This window comes from Molothrus ater, chromosome 6, assembly GCF_012460135.2.
Source record: "Molothrus ater isolate BHLD 08-10-18 breed brown headed cowbird chromosome 6, BPBGC_Mater_1.1, whole genome shotgun sequence".
Taxonomy (NCBI): domain Eukaryota; kingdom Metazoa; phylum Chordata; class Aves; order Passeriformes; family Icteridae; genus Molothrus; species Molothrus ater.
In genome coordinates this window covers 23,383,942-23,396,824 of record NC_050483.2, presented here as the reverse complement: position 1 = coordinate 23,396,824, position 12,883 = coordinate 23,383,942, and the positions used below count along the sequence as shown (strand labels likewise).

The 12,883-nt window shown below is 46.2% G+C and overlaps 1 protein-coding gene across 1 annotated transcript; it reads left to right on the top strand.

Moving 5' to 3' along the window:
• Positions 1-1,367: 1,367 nt before the first annotated feature.
• LOC118686854 (transmembrane protein 178B-like) lies at positions 1,368-12,819 on the top strand. Its single transcript, XM_036383288.2, has 4 exons — positions 1,368-1,793; positions 8,529-8,642; positions 9,866-10,003; positions 11,179-12,819. The coding sequence occupies exons 1-4, from the start codon at positions 1,412-1,414 to the stop codon at positions 11,421-11,423; spliced, it is 879 nt and encodes a 292-aa protein (XP_036239181.1). The 5' UTR covers positions 1,368-1,411; the 3' UTR covers positions 11,424-12,819.
• Positions 12,820-12,883: the final 64 nt, after the last annotated feature.

Below are 12,883 nucleotides of genomic sequence, written 5' to 3'. Positions count from 1 at the left end.
ATTCATGGGAACTTTCTAAGATGATGGTGTTGCTGAAGCCCCTGTCTTTTGAAACTGTATCCAGAGCAGCTCACATGGAGAGTAAGGTGACATAATAGGATTGCAGACTTAGGAAATGTGACTATTTGGATCTTTCCAGGAAAGAGCTATTACAATTGAAGGATTTTTCCATGTTAGCTAGAGCAGTGATTGTATTTGAAAATTATTTTTCATTCTTGCTATGGAAGACTTAATTTAGCTGGTATGTGTAAGAAAATTCTTTTGACAGCAGCCCTTTCAATTTGTCTGCCTTGAAGGCACCAGTGTGCAGCTGCATGGATGGTAATCCCATCTGTCCAGTGCAAACTGCGGAAGAGGATCATGCAGAAATGTGGTTAGAACAAGCTTTAGCTGTGGCAGAGTGCTCAGGGGAGATAAGCAGTACCTTGTGCTGGGCAGTGTTGCTGGGAGAAGGACTGGGGAGGGTGTTTAGGTTGTGCTCAGTGTGGCCGAGAGACCAAGAAGTGTCAAGGGGAAGGTGGTGGCAGGGAGAAAGGATCAGAATCTCCTACGGTTGAGCATTTGTTCCTGGGAACCAATTAAAACTACTTCTAACAAAAAACACCCAAAGCTAAGGATTTCAAAATTGGATTTTAAATTAGTAGTTTAGGCATAGCATATCACTAGGTCGTTTTATCTGGAGGCCACAATTGATGAGATGATGCCCTAACAACTGGCTTTGGGGACTGAGTGGTAGTGCTGCAGCCGGAGGAACAAGCCCTGTACAACAAGCGGGATCAGAATGGATTTTGTGCCCCTATAAATGCTGCATTTAACTAATGGCTCGGATTTAATCTGCTTCTCACTGCATAAAATAGATGGACATTTTTCTGGCCTTATTTTCCATTAGCTGATAATGAAGGGTGGAGGAGAAGTCATAATCCAAAAGCCAACAAATGATGTTGCGGGTGGTGTTTGCATTTCGTGTAGATTTGAAAAACTGCTGGCTCCCGCGGCCTGAGCAGGGCTGGTCTCTGCCCTGCCCCGGGCGAGCCAGCGGGACGGGCGTGTGCCAGGCCAGAGGAGGCCGCGGAAAGGCTCGGAGGGTCCGTTCACCCCTTCCTCCGGTCACCCATCCCCCGGCAGCTGCCCGCGGCCATTCCCGCACCGCCCTGGACATGGGCTCCGCCGAGGGAGGGCCGGTCCGCGGAGCAGGAGCCGGGCGCCGCGGCGGGGGCGGTTCCGGGACCCCCGTGAGGCCGTGCCGGGAGATGCCGCGGTAGGGGACCGAGGCCCGGCGCGGTGCCGCGGCGCGGGGGGCGCGGGGGGCGCGGGGGGCGCGGGCTCGTCCCTTCCGGGGGCGGTGCCGCAGGCGGCGGCCCCAGCCCGGCTGCAGGGAAGCGCCCGCCCCTGCCGCCCCCGGCGCGGTAAGATGGCGGCCGCGGCTCAGGCGCTGAGCGGCACCGGGCTGCTCCTGGCCGCCGCCGCCCTCGCTCTCCTGGCCGTGGCCATCGGCACCGACTCCTGGTACGAGACAGACGCGCGGCGGCACCGCGAGCGCTGCCGCGGCTTCGGCCACAAGCGCAGCGACCCGCCCGGCTCTATGTCGGCGCCCAGCTCGCACCTGCCGCTCCGCGCCCGACCCCCGCGGGCGCTCCTGCCCGGGCGCCCCCCGGCCCCCGCCCCGGCCGCCGCCGCTTCCGCCGCGCTGGACTCGCACTGCGGCCGCCGCTTCAACTCCACCGTGTCGGGGCTCTGGAGGCGCTGCCACCGCACGGGCTACGAGCCGGACAGCGAGGAGCTCATCCGGAAAGGTGCGGGGGCTGGGGGCGGTGGCGGCCCCGCTGCTGTCCGTGGTGCTGAGCGCGGTGCCGCCGGGGTTGCGGGCGGGGCGGCGTCTGCCGCTGCCGGGGCGAGACCGGGCCGGCGGGCGGGCGCGGATGGAGCCCGGTGGAGCCGTGGCTCCCGGTGTCCCTGGCGCGCAGAGAGCGGCGAGCGCGGCCCTGACCCCATCCCGGGTCCTGTGCGCCTCCCTCTCTGCTAGAAATGCTGCAGTGCTGGGTGGGACCGCGTCCTCAGAGAGCCCCTTCGGGGGCCCAGTGCAGGGCCCGACTCAGTGGGCGTCCTCCTAACCCTGACAGTTCCTTCTAATTGAGTGCTGAGAAACATGCAGTGTTGTTGATAGCACTGTGATTTTTACAGCAAGGTGAAAAGGGACCTGTTGTTCCCATTCTAGCATGAGGGAGTTCTCATTGCTGCAGAAGATTGCCAGGCTTTCATGGTGGCAGATGTCACTCAGGGCCCCCAGGGTGAAAGGAGAGAAAGCTATGGATCTTCTACTATTGTGGCACATGGTACAAAGCCAAGCAGGCCATGAAGTATAAATAAAAGTCCTGCATTTGATGGTACAAATAATGTAGTGGGCTGACCCATGAAGTCAATGGGTTATGTACGGTTAATGATAAATAACAGGACTTAGTGTTCCAGCAGGTACATATTAGCACAGAGAGAGTAGGAGTTGGGAAAAGTGCTTCCATTGAGGCACAAAATGGAAATGCTATCTTAAGAAAGCGAGAGCAGTTCTTTAGCTTGGCTTCCAACTGTGACGCCAGTCCTGCACAGCAGAGGCTGGATAGACTGGCACTGTGAATCTCAGCTCGTCTTTGTCCCTTCTTTCCAATGCACAGCAGTGACTCTTACTTCTCGAAACTCTAGTGCTGTGTGCCTGGCTTCTTTCTCAATTTATTCTCCTAGGATCCATTTTATGTCATTTCATTTTTATTTCCACGCTGAACTCCTTTCACTAAAAGGGAACTCATTAATTTCTTTCTATTAATTGTGGCTGTCATGTAAAATATTTATCTATTTTTCTGCTTCACATCAAGCAAAATGCTTTCAGTTCCCACTGAGATTAGCTAAGATGGGGGAACAGGTGGGAAGAATACTAGTTTGGTCATCAGTACTTCTCTTTCTGAGGTATTTTCCCAACACCACAACAAGTCACATAGAGAGGCTAGAGTCTGCATTCTGTATGCAGGCCATTACAGGGTGGTGAATGGTCTTCCTTAGTGTTTGATGGGTAAAACTGGAAGGACTCTAAATCCAAAATGTTTTCTGTCTACTCTGTTTCCTTTTTCCCCCAGCTGTTCTAATAAAAGACCTTGCCTTTCCCTACAAAAAGCATTGCCCCCCTTATATTCTTTGCCTATTAGGTCTGCAGTTGCTACTGTAAAGATTTATGTGTCATCTTACAGAGGGAAATTATTAATAATAGTTCTTGTAGAATCAGATCTTTAAATAGATATGACTCTCTTATCCCTTCTCCTGACCTGCTTTACTAGCAGCCTTTCCTCGTTCCCACTGTGTCTGTCTTTTCTCTGACAACTGTGATTAAGCAGCCTTTTCTGACTGATGGTCAGGTGTGGCTGCATCTGAGCTGTTCTCTGTAGCATGATACCAGATCTGGTGCTTCTGAAAAGGAAAAGCTGGTATTTTTTCCCCTGGTGTGACCTGAAGATTGCTCCTGTGCACTGCTGAAAATCCTATTCCTCCTCAATTTGCATTAAGTTTTCAGCTAGCTCTTTGGTGATGTGTGGTGCCTTTCTTTATTCCTAGTATTCCTTAATCTAGTGAAAGAGGAGTAAATTTTTTCCCACAGTTCTATGGTAATTTTGGTTTGGGTTTATAGTCTCCATTTTTTTCTAGTCTCTCTGGAATAAGATTTCTTTTCTTTCTGCATCTCTCCTGAATTCTGAATAAATGACTTAAGTCCATAAATACACATACTCATATAGATAATTCCATAGATTTCTAGTCCATCTAATCTACTGCTATTAATACAAAGCAGTTTCATGGAAACTTGCATACTTGAGCATTGTAGCTAATGATGCATATACATTTATATATCTGGGATATTTAAAAAAGCAAAATATATTCACTTCATATATTTAAAAGGAAAAAACTAGTCAGAAAATGTAGTGCAAAACTGAGAGGTGGGAAATGTTTAAATGTAAGATGGGAATGATATGTGAGATTTCTCTTATAATGCAAAATGACTATTTTGGAACTGTGAAAAAATACAGTTTCATTTTAAAAATACAATTAAAAGGCAAAAGAAGGAATGATGTAAAAACCACATGGGGGAAATGGAGATTAGTAAGAGATAGAAGGCAAAGAACTGAGCCATTTGGTGGGGAAACAGAGGATCTCTGTGCACATATGGGAGGTTCTCTGAGTGTAAGAACAGGAGCACTACACGTCATCTTGTAGAGCCTGTGCTATGTGGATTCCACATTCAGTAACTGATGCTACAAAAACCATCTGCATGGACTGTTCTTAAGTAGTGAGGTCCTGCAAGGGTTCATTATATATTGTTTAGGGGTCTTCTCTACCTATTAGTAGAGTAAAAAAGTGTTGCTTACAAAATGGTGACAGTAGAAGATGATGAATTGGGAAAGATCCATTCTAACCGGCTGCTTTGGATGACTTGGTGGGCTCATTGAACATGTGTTTTAACATCCCTAAACTGAAGGAATTAAAAAATAAAAGGTTCATCACTGTTGATAAACCAGGGATTTTATTGTTTTTCAGGCTTGCTCTGAAAAGTCTCTGGAGTGGGACTGGTACATCTCATATATACTGAAAAGACTTCTTGGTACCACAATGTAGCTGAGAAAGTGAGGAGAGCCACTGGATCCTAAAGCAGAGGAACACACCAGTTTGGGGCCATAGTAAGGCCCTTCAGAGAAAACTGCTCAGTCCTGGTGTCTATACTTCCCATTCTTTCTCACTGATGAGAAGTGAGAGGAGTTACAGGATTGCCTGTGAGGTCTGTAGAGGATCTATTATAGTGGCACGTTTAATAAACTTGATCTGTTTGGTCATGGTCCTTGGTAAGTATGTTCTGTCAGTGGGATCTGTAAGAGTTCTTGTGGTATTTTAAAGAAAGGTTGATTCAGTTGATCTGGTGGCCCTTGGGTGACAATGTGGACAGAGTGAATGCATGGCCGTGGTGCTCCTTACAATCCTGGGCAGAAATGGTAGGAAAATGCCTGGAAGCTTCAATGGCCAATTGGTCCTGGGGCATGAAGGAGGGGAGGGCCAGGCCTCACATGGTATTTAGTTGCTACCTGGCCGTGGCTGCTCATGAGTAGGAGGGGGTCTCTCCCAGCTGTGTGAGAGTTGAACTGCTCTGATACTGGGCCACATAGCAGAATTGAAAATGACCCCCTCCATTTCTTCATAAACCTCTCGCACATTGTGTAAAGAAAACCTGCATGTCTCAACGTTGGAGACAAAAACTAAACTGAAAATCAGGGTGTGCTAAGCCCAGGATTACAGACTGAATATATCACAGCAGGGTTGGTGTTTCCATGTTTCTGGCAGCTTAGGAACAAGGGGCCTGTGCTCTGCCTGGGTATCTGGCTAGTCTAGCAAGCATCCTCTGACCTTTCCCATCCTTTGTCTTCAGTCAGGAGAAAGGACTCATCCAGAGACACTCATGTATACTCTTCCAAGGGCTGTGTGAGTTCCAAGGGGAACCTGTCTGCAGTTGCAATCCTGAGGGGTAAAAAAAAAAACATGTTGAGGATGAGGTGTTAGAAACAATGCTGGCTGTGAGAAGGCACAGGAATGTAGCTGGGCCATGAAAGTGTCAGTGTGACACTGCTGGATGCCGTTCATGTTTATTTTTTAATCAAGAAAATTGTACATGCAGTGTGACTCTCACAGTGTTCTGTTAAAGCCCTTAGAAATGCTGGCATCAGACTGTCCATCTAACCTTTTTCTTGGATGTGTGCTTTATGGTTAACTAATGACCTGGAGGAGAAGGAAGCACCTGCCTCCTTCTGTCCTGTATTCCCAATGTACTTGTGTGCCAAAACAGACAACACACACTTGTTCACCGCATGACTCTGTTCTATTCAAGCCCTTGCCTGAAGGCAAAAGTTTTAATTTTGACAGGCTTTCTTATGGTACTTGTCTGAGTGTGTTGTAAAAAAAAGAAAATCACTTTGCTAGCAGGTTTCTGAAATGGAGGGCAGGATGCTGTCCCTATTTTATAGACTGCAATTTCAGGTATGTAAGTCTCAGGTCCAAGGACATACTGGAGTACCTTTGAAACACCTTTTACTTAACAATAACTTTAGACTGCAATCCTGATTTTGATTTTTACTTTTTTTCTTGAGTACTTGGAGAACAAGGTGTTATATGACTTAAAATGCAGTCCTGTGGAGTACCTGGCCATATTTGAGTACATGGCATCTCTTCAAGTGAGACTTAGAGATTCACTCAGAAAATGGGAAACACAGACTAGTGATGATAAATGCAAAATTGAGGTTCTGAAGGGTGCCTGGGTGCGTGTTAAAATTTCCTGGGAGAAAGTGGCTTAGGTGTCCAGCTGAGATCACACTCACTGCTTCTCCAAGTCCCTGACTCTCTTGCCTGCCTATTTCAACTTTCTAGAAGATCTGCAGAGAGGGGCCTCCCTTGTTTTGCCTATGGTGGCTCACATTAGAATGGGTCCAGTCTGTGCTCTCAGGAGAATGGAATCTTGTTGGAAAAAGAGCTTGTGCTGGTGTGATCAAAGGCTGTTACCAAGCCTATGGATTAGAGGTCAGCACTGAGCTAAAGCCCTGAAATCTGTGCACTCCTGAGGTTTTTTTTTTTTTTTTTGCAATTTTGCTGTTTTAATATAATTGTTATGTGCTAACTATATAAAATCATCACTTTGCATTCTGGGGAAGAAAGGATTAGGAGTACAGTTTTTAAACCAGAGGCAGAATTAATTGATATCCAAAAATTTCTAGTTTTGTCTGGGAAGGTGGAGAGGTTTTAGTTTTAATTTACATGTTAAACTCTTGAAATAATAAAGAGCCAATATTTTTCTTAGTGATGTCTTAGCTGAGAAGTCCGTAGCTTTGATCATAAGGGATGTATGTCTCTAGTCTTTGCTTTTTCTTTAATGAGCTATAAAAATAGTAATCCTTGCTCTTATTTAAAATGCTGCTTTATATGTACTACTTTTATGATCAGGAAATGTAAGTGCATAAATAATACTTTTAATGAATGCAGTGCATTATAATCTGAAATCTGATGTCATTAGTTTGTTCTATTTACATATTTCTCAACAATACATGCAAATCTTGTCCATATTGAAATTGAGTTCAATCAGCAGTCACAGGTGACATTTGGTTAGATACTGTGGTATGTTGTATATGGCCTAAGTTCTTAACTCAGATGTCTGCAGCCTTTGCAAATGCACTGGCACCCTCTGACACTGGGTTGTCTTGCTGATCATTGGCTCAGGGGGCCCTGTCCTGAGGTAGGTGCAAGGAGGGAGCACTGCTCAGCAGGAGAGGGCCACTGGCTGCAGGTGAAGGGCAGCACCTCTGTATATTGTGTGCAGCTGGAAGTGCTCTGAGCTGCTGGAGAAGCAGCAGGGAGCCACAGCAAGGGAAGGGGTGGTGGGAAGCACAGCTGAGAATTGGAGCCCACTTGAAATGGGAGGAAATTCAGATCACCTTTCCCTCCCTGGCCTGTTGGCTGGAATTGCCTGGGCCTCTCAAATGCAGCTTCTGATCTTGTGAAATGGGGGCTCCTCTTTGCAGATCCTTGCAGAAACCAGGTCAGTACAGTCCCAGTGAATATTGTTAGAGAACAAAATCAAGCTTCTCGTTGCTGTGGGAGCCACAAAAAGCTCGATTCTTCTGGGTTTTCTAGTGTCTTTTGCAAAGCTGATCACTGAATCTGCAGCTCTCTGCTAGTGATTGTTCACCAGCTTAATTGCTCACTGGCCAGTTGATTGTTTTTGAATGGTTCTTCTGCTCTAACATTCAAATAGTGGTAATGGCCCTGTAGCCACTGTTTAAGAAGAACTGTTTCTACTATATAGCTCTTTTATCTTTCTGGTTGCTCTCTTCTACTCCACCATCCATGTTTATTCTCCCCCAATTTCTAAATTAAAAATCCCTTTCAAGAAGAGCATGCTTGTAAGTTCACATTTACATCTGGGGTACAGCTTTTCTTTAAGCTATTATGGAAACATAGTATTCTACCTGGATACTACTGTTCCCTGAAAGTAAAGCAAAGAGCCAATGACTATTGGAGTGAATTCAAAAGATTCTCTCCAGTGCAGTTGAATTTCCAGCATTCATTCAAAATTTTCAAAGTGTTACAATTCTGTCTTCTTAGAGATGAAGTGGTCCTGTTGGTGCTTGGCCACATTCTTATCTCCTTAGACATCCCAAAAAAAGATCACAGCAGTTCCTCTAGAAAGCTTTTAGACATGTTTTTCCTGACTTTCATTACTGTTTAACTTCAGCTGTTGCTGCTTGGAGAGACACCTGGCTCCTGCTTTGCCAGTGTTTCTTTGTAGATTCTCTCCCCTCCTAATCCCAAAGCCTTTGAAGCAAACAGCTCTTTTTTGGCTACATTTGCCCTGTTACTGAGCGAAGGCTTCCCCTGTGCAAGGTTTGCTGGGCTAGCCAACCCAGCAGCATGTGCAAGGCTAGGGGGCTTTCCTGCTGTTTCACACTGATGTCTCTTCACAGGAGTTATTCAGCGCTGCACGGCTGTGAAGTACCACTACACCTCCAGCTCTCTGCCTCGCAACTTGCCCATCAACATCACCAACACCATCCGGCAGGATGAGTGGCACGCGCTCCGTAAGTGGCCCTGAGCAGGCTCAGGAATGTTTGCATCGCTGAATGCCTTAATGCAGTGCCAGCTGAGGGCTCAGGATCACCTCATCTAAGCATGGCACTGGGCTCTAAGCATAGATACACATTGATTAGTGAGGAAGTGCAAGCAGCCAACTGTATGATTGGAAGGAGACATGGGATGTGGAGGGGCTTAAAGCTGGGAATTCAGGAATACAGATGTATGTAGTGATTTGCAAGATGTCATCGTATTCTGGATCTGAGCACAGACAGTTCCCAGCTGGCTTACAGCAGAGGTGCTGCATCACTGTATAGATCCTGTTGCAATTTTCTGTGTGCACACCAGTGACCTGATTCAACCCCCTGGTGACCAGTTCTTTTAGGGAACATCTCAGTTTGTCTTTGTACCAGCACCTGGCCCACAAGCTGCCTTACGCCCAAGTCCTTCCCACACAGATAACTGACCTGTAGCCTGTGACTGAGAATGATTTAATCAGGTTTTTTTTGCTCCTGCTTCTCTCTGTTTTTTTATTCTATTGCTTACATAATTCAACATAGCCCCTGTCATGTGAGAGTCAGTGCCAAGGAAATCCTAGTTCAGCTGGAGACTGAACTAGGAGGAGACAAGAATGGCAATTTTACTATGGAAAGCAAAGTGCTGTTTATGACACTGGTACCCAAGCTTTTTTTTAGAGCTTGTTACTGGAGTTGTTCCCATAATACTGTATTGATCTGCTGTCTGCTTCTGTCCTCCCACTATTCCTCTTTTCAGTTCACACTGTGTGCCTCCCATGCACTAATCCTTTAGTCTTCTCCAGTGTCCCCTCTTGCTTTTCCATTTTCAGCAGAAAATTTTCCCCCCAACAAACTCTATCCCAAAGAAAGATGTCACAGAAAAAAAAAAAAAAAAAAAAGCAGCCTTTGCAGTACTAACATGAGTTTGTGATGTACCCCTTCTCCCCTTCCTTCTGTCCCATGCTTTGGCTGGTACTTTGGACAGAAATGCTCTCCAGTTACACAGTGTGCAGCACAATGGAGCCATTTTAGATGGATTCCCTTAGTTTCAGTGTAATGGGCAAACTACCTCAAAGAAGCTACGGGAGGAGAAGTCCATGGTTGAAATATAAACTTTAGAACCAGTAAATCCACATCTGGCCTCTGCACTGGCTGTTTTCTCTAGGTACTGCCATCTTCATGTCTTTTGTCTTCCTTTTCTGGTTTTTCTTCAGATCTGCGGAGGATGACAGCTGGCTTCATTGGCATGGCAGTCTCCATCATCCTGTTTGGGTGGATCATTGGTGTGCTGGGCTGCTGCAAACAGCAGGAGCTCATGCAGTACGTGGCTGGGCTGCTCTTCCTAATGGGAGGTGAGAGCCTTTTGCTTCTGCTCCTCAAGTCACCACATTATTGCTGCCTTGTAAAAATAAAAGTAATGTCAGCCCACCACAACTACATGAAGCAGTTACTTAGTGCAGCAAAATGTCAGCACAGTGCAGTTACTGCTTCCAGCACTGGGCAGGACCTGTGCTTGTGTGGGTACTGCATGTTTCTTGGTAGACCCTAATGTGTGTCTATGAGCCTTCTGCTCTAGAGGGCTGGTGTGTAGCCACGGGGACCATGTGCACAAATAGCACAGTCCTCTGGCTTGCTCCAAGTGTGCAGCCTGTGGCTCCTGTCAGACAGCTCCGCCCAGTTTTCCCTAGGAATCATAACAAAAAAACATAAGTTAAAGTGGAGCACCTTTCTGGTACTCAAAGATGCTTAGATCTTCATGTAATGATTAGGTCCAAACCAGCCAAGCCTGGGAGGACATTGGCCCAGTGATAAGGATGTGAGCTCAGTGCTTGCCAGGTGCGTTACATCTGTTTGTCCTGGGTGGGAGCAGCCTTTCTGTATGACCAGTTTTTCTGAACTTTGGTTTTTCAGCTTGAAAATGGGCAGTATAGACCTGGAGTCTAGTGTAGTAGTGTACATTAAACATACTGGAGTGCCTTGTGTCTTCTTAGGCTTTTTCTCCTCTATACAGGTGTTCAGTGAATGTGTAGCAGATGACAAAAATCTGGGCAAGCTTTATGGGCCTAGGGTACAGCTGGCAGAAATGTGGGTGCTCCTAGTGGAAACCAAAAAGTGCTGCACTTTGCAGCCCTGGGATTCAGTGAGCTGATTACCTTTCGTAAGAGAAACTGGCCAAGTACTGTCTGGAACCTGATGACATTAGACACTGGAAATAGTCTCAGGAGAATCAAAGCATGATGCACTATGACTGAGTTCAAAATTGCAATGAAAGGTGCTAAGGTAGTACTGGTTATTTGTAAAGCAAGGTATCCTGTAGTCCTACATGTTTTCCCTTCTTTTTTTTGGGGGGGTTTTTTTTTTGTTTTTCTCTGCCTTATAAGGACAGTGGCCAGTATGACTGCAGAAAAACCCCTAAGGGTAATTCTTGATTTTGAAAATGCATGACTTTGAAAATACTGAGGGAGAAACCAGAGAATAATTAACCTGTCTGAGGGCAGTGTAGAACCCTCTTGCTTTTCTCCTGCAGGTACTTGCTGTATCATCTCACTCTGCACATGCGTAGCTGGGATCAATTTTGAGCTATCCCGCTATCCTCGCTACGTCTATGGGCTGCCAGAGGACATCAGTCATGGCTATGGCTGGTCCATGTTCTGTGCCTGGGGGGGCCTGGGCCTCACCCTGCTGGCTGGGTTCCTCTGCACTTTGGCCCCATCACTCAACACCTCCCGGGCATCTGTACAAAAACCCAGACAAGAAAATGGGGCCGTGTGACCCCAGAGAGAGCGAGGAGAGACTCTGGAAAGCGCAGCCTGGGCAGAGCTGTGGGTTAACACCAGGAAGAGGTGGCATGTCAGCGTGTGGAGAGCAGTGCCAGAGCTGTCGGAATGCCAGCCCATGGGACGCTGCTACAGCCTCCAGTCAGACACGGACATTGCAAGTAACTCCAGGTCTGAATTATTGGCAACTTGATCATTGATGGTTTAAGGGGGACAGTTCTTTCAATTTGTTTTTCTTCTGTTTACAAGGGATTAAGTCCAAGATTGTGTCTTTTTTTGTGCTGTTTTTTGAACTGTACCTCCATGGTCCTATTATTGTCCAGTTGTAAGGGATGTTTACGCACCAACTCTATTGCTGCAGGTCTGTGTAATTCAGACCCAATTTAGGGCAAGGAGCTAAGTGAAGTTGGCTTGAACACTTTTGCAACAGGCATGTCTTGTGTTGGCTCAGGCCATCCTTTCCCAAAAGAACCTTGATCTAAGCTGAGGTTTAGGCCAAAGAATTAGCCCATTCTTAGTATTAATTTATTTAAATCAGAAACCTGTGCTATTCCATGCTGTGGATTCAGCTATTTACTCACTACTCAAACTGTTTCCAAAAGGAGCTAGCTGTAATTGAGCAGCAAGACTCCAAGAAAACTCTTACAGATTCTGAGAAAGCAGAGGAAAGTTTTTCTCAGCTTCTTACACAGTGAAGGTTACTCATCTGGCTAACTAACATACCCTTGTTTTAATGGGGAGATGTATGCAACATGCAGCTTTTAACTATTCCACCAGAGGTACATTTTTCAAAATGTGTCATAGTTTGAGCTGCCAGGATCAACTTTCACTTCTGAACTAACTTCTGGGTGCAACTCCTGCTCTGTGAAAGGAGATGAGTAATTCTCCCTGAGCTCAAATAACAGTACTGCTAAAATAGCAGATGTACAGCCCCATCTAACATTAGTGTCCAAAGGAACCACAGTGTATTTTCCTCAGGAACGCGTGGCTTCTGCCCCTTCCACTGTCAAATGCCCTGAGCACAGCGTGTCAAGAACACGCGTGTTCTGCTGGAACAAGATCCCTCTCCAAAATGAGCACTAAGGACCTTGGTACCAGCACAAGTACTAGGGCTAACTCAGGAACATCAGCCAAAGTACTTTGGAGTGCATTTTTCTTTCATCCATCTATTCTTTTTTTCCTTCTTACATCCCCACCCCTCTACCAAGCGTCCAAAAACTGCACAGGTAAAGATGAGATGGCCAGCATTTGGAGATGTTTACATTGTATTTAAAATACAATACAGTGGCATGTAAGATACTTAATGCTAAAGTCAGTGTATTTATGAAAAGTGTAATTTTTAAATGGAAGTTGTAATTCTCAACTGGCATTAAAAGTACTGAAAGACTTGCTCGGTGGATGAAACCTCAAATTCTTTATGACTAATGACCTGACTGATTCCCCAGAGAGCTCACA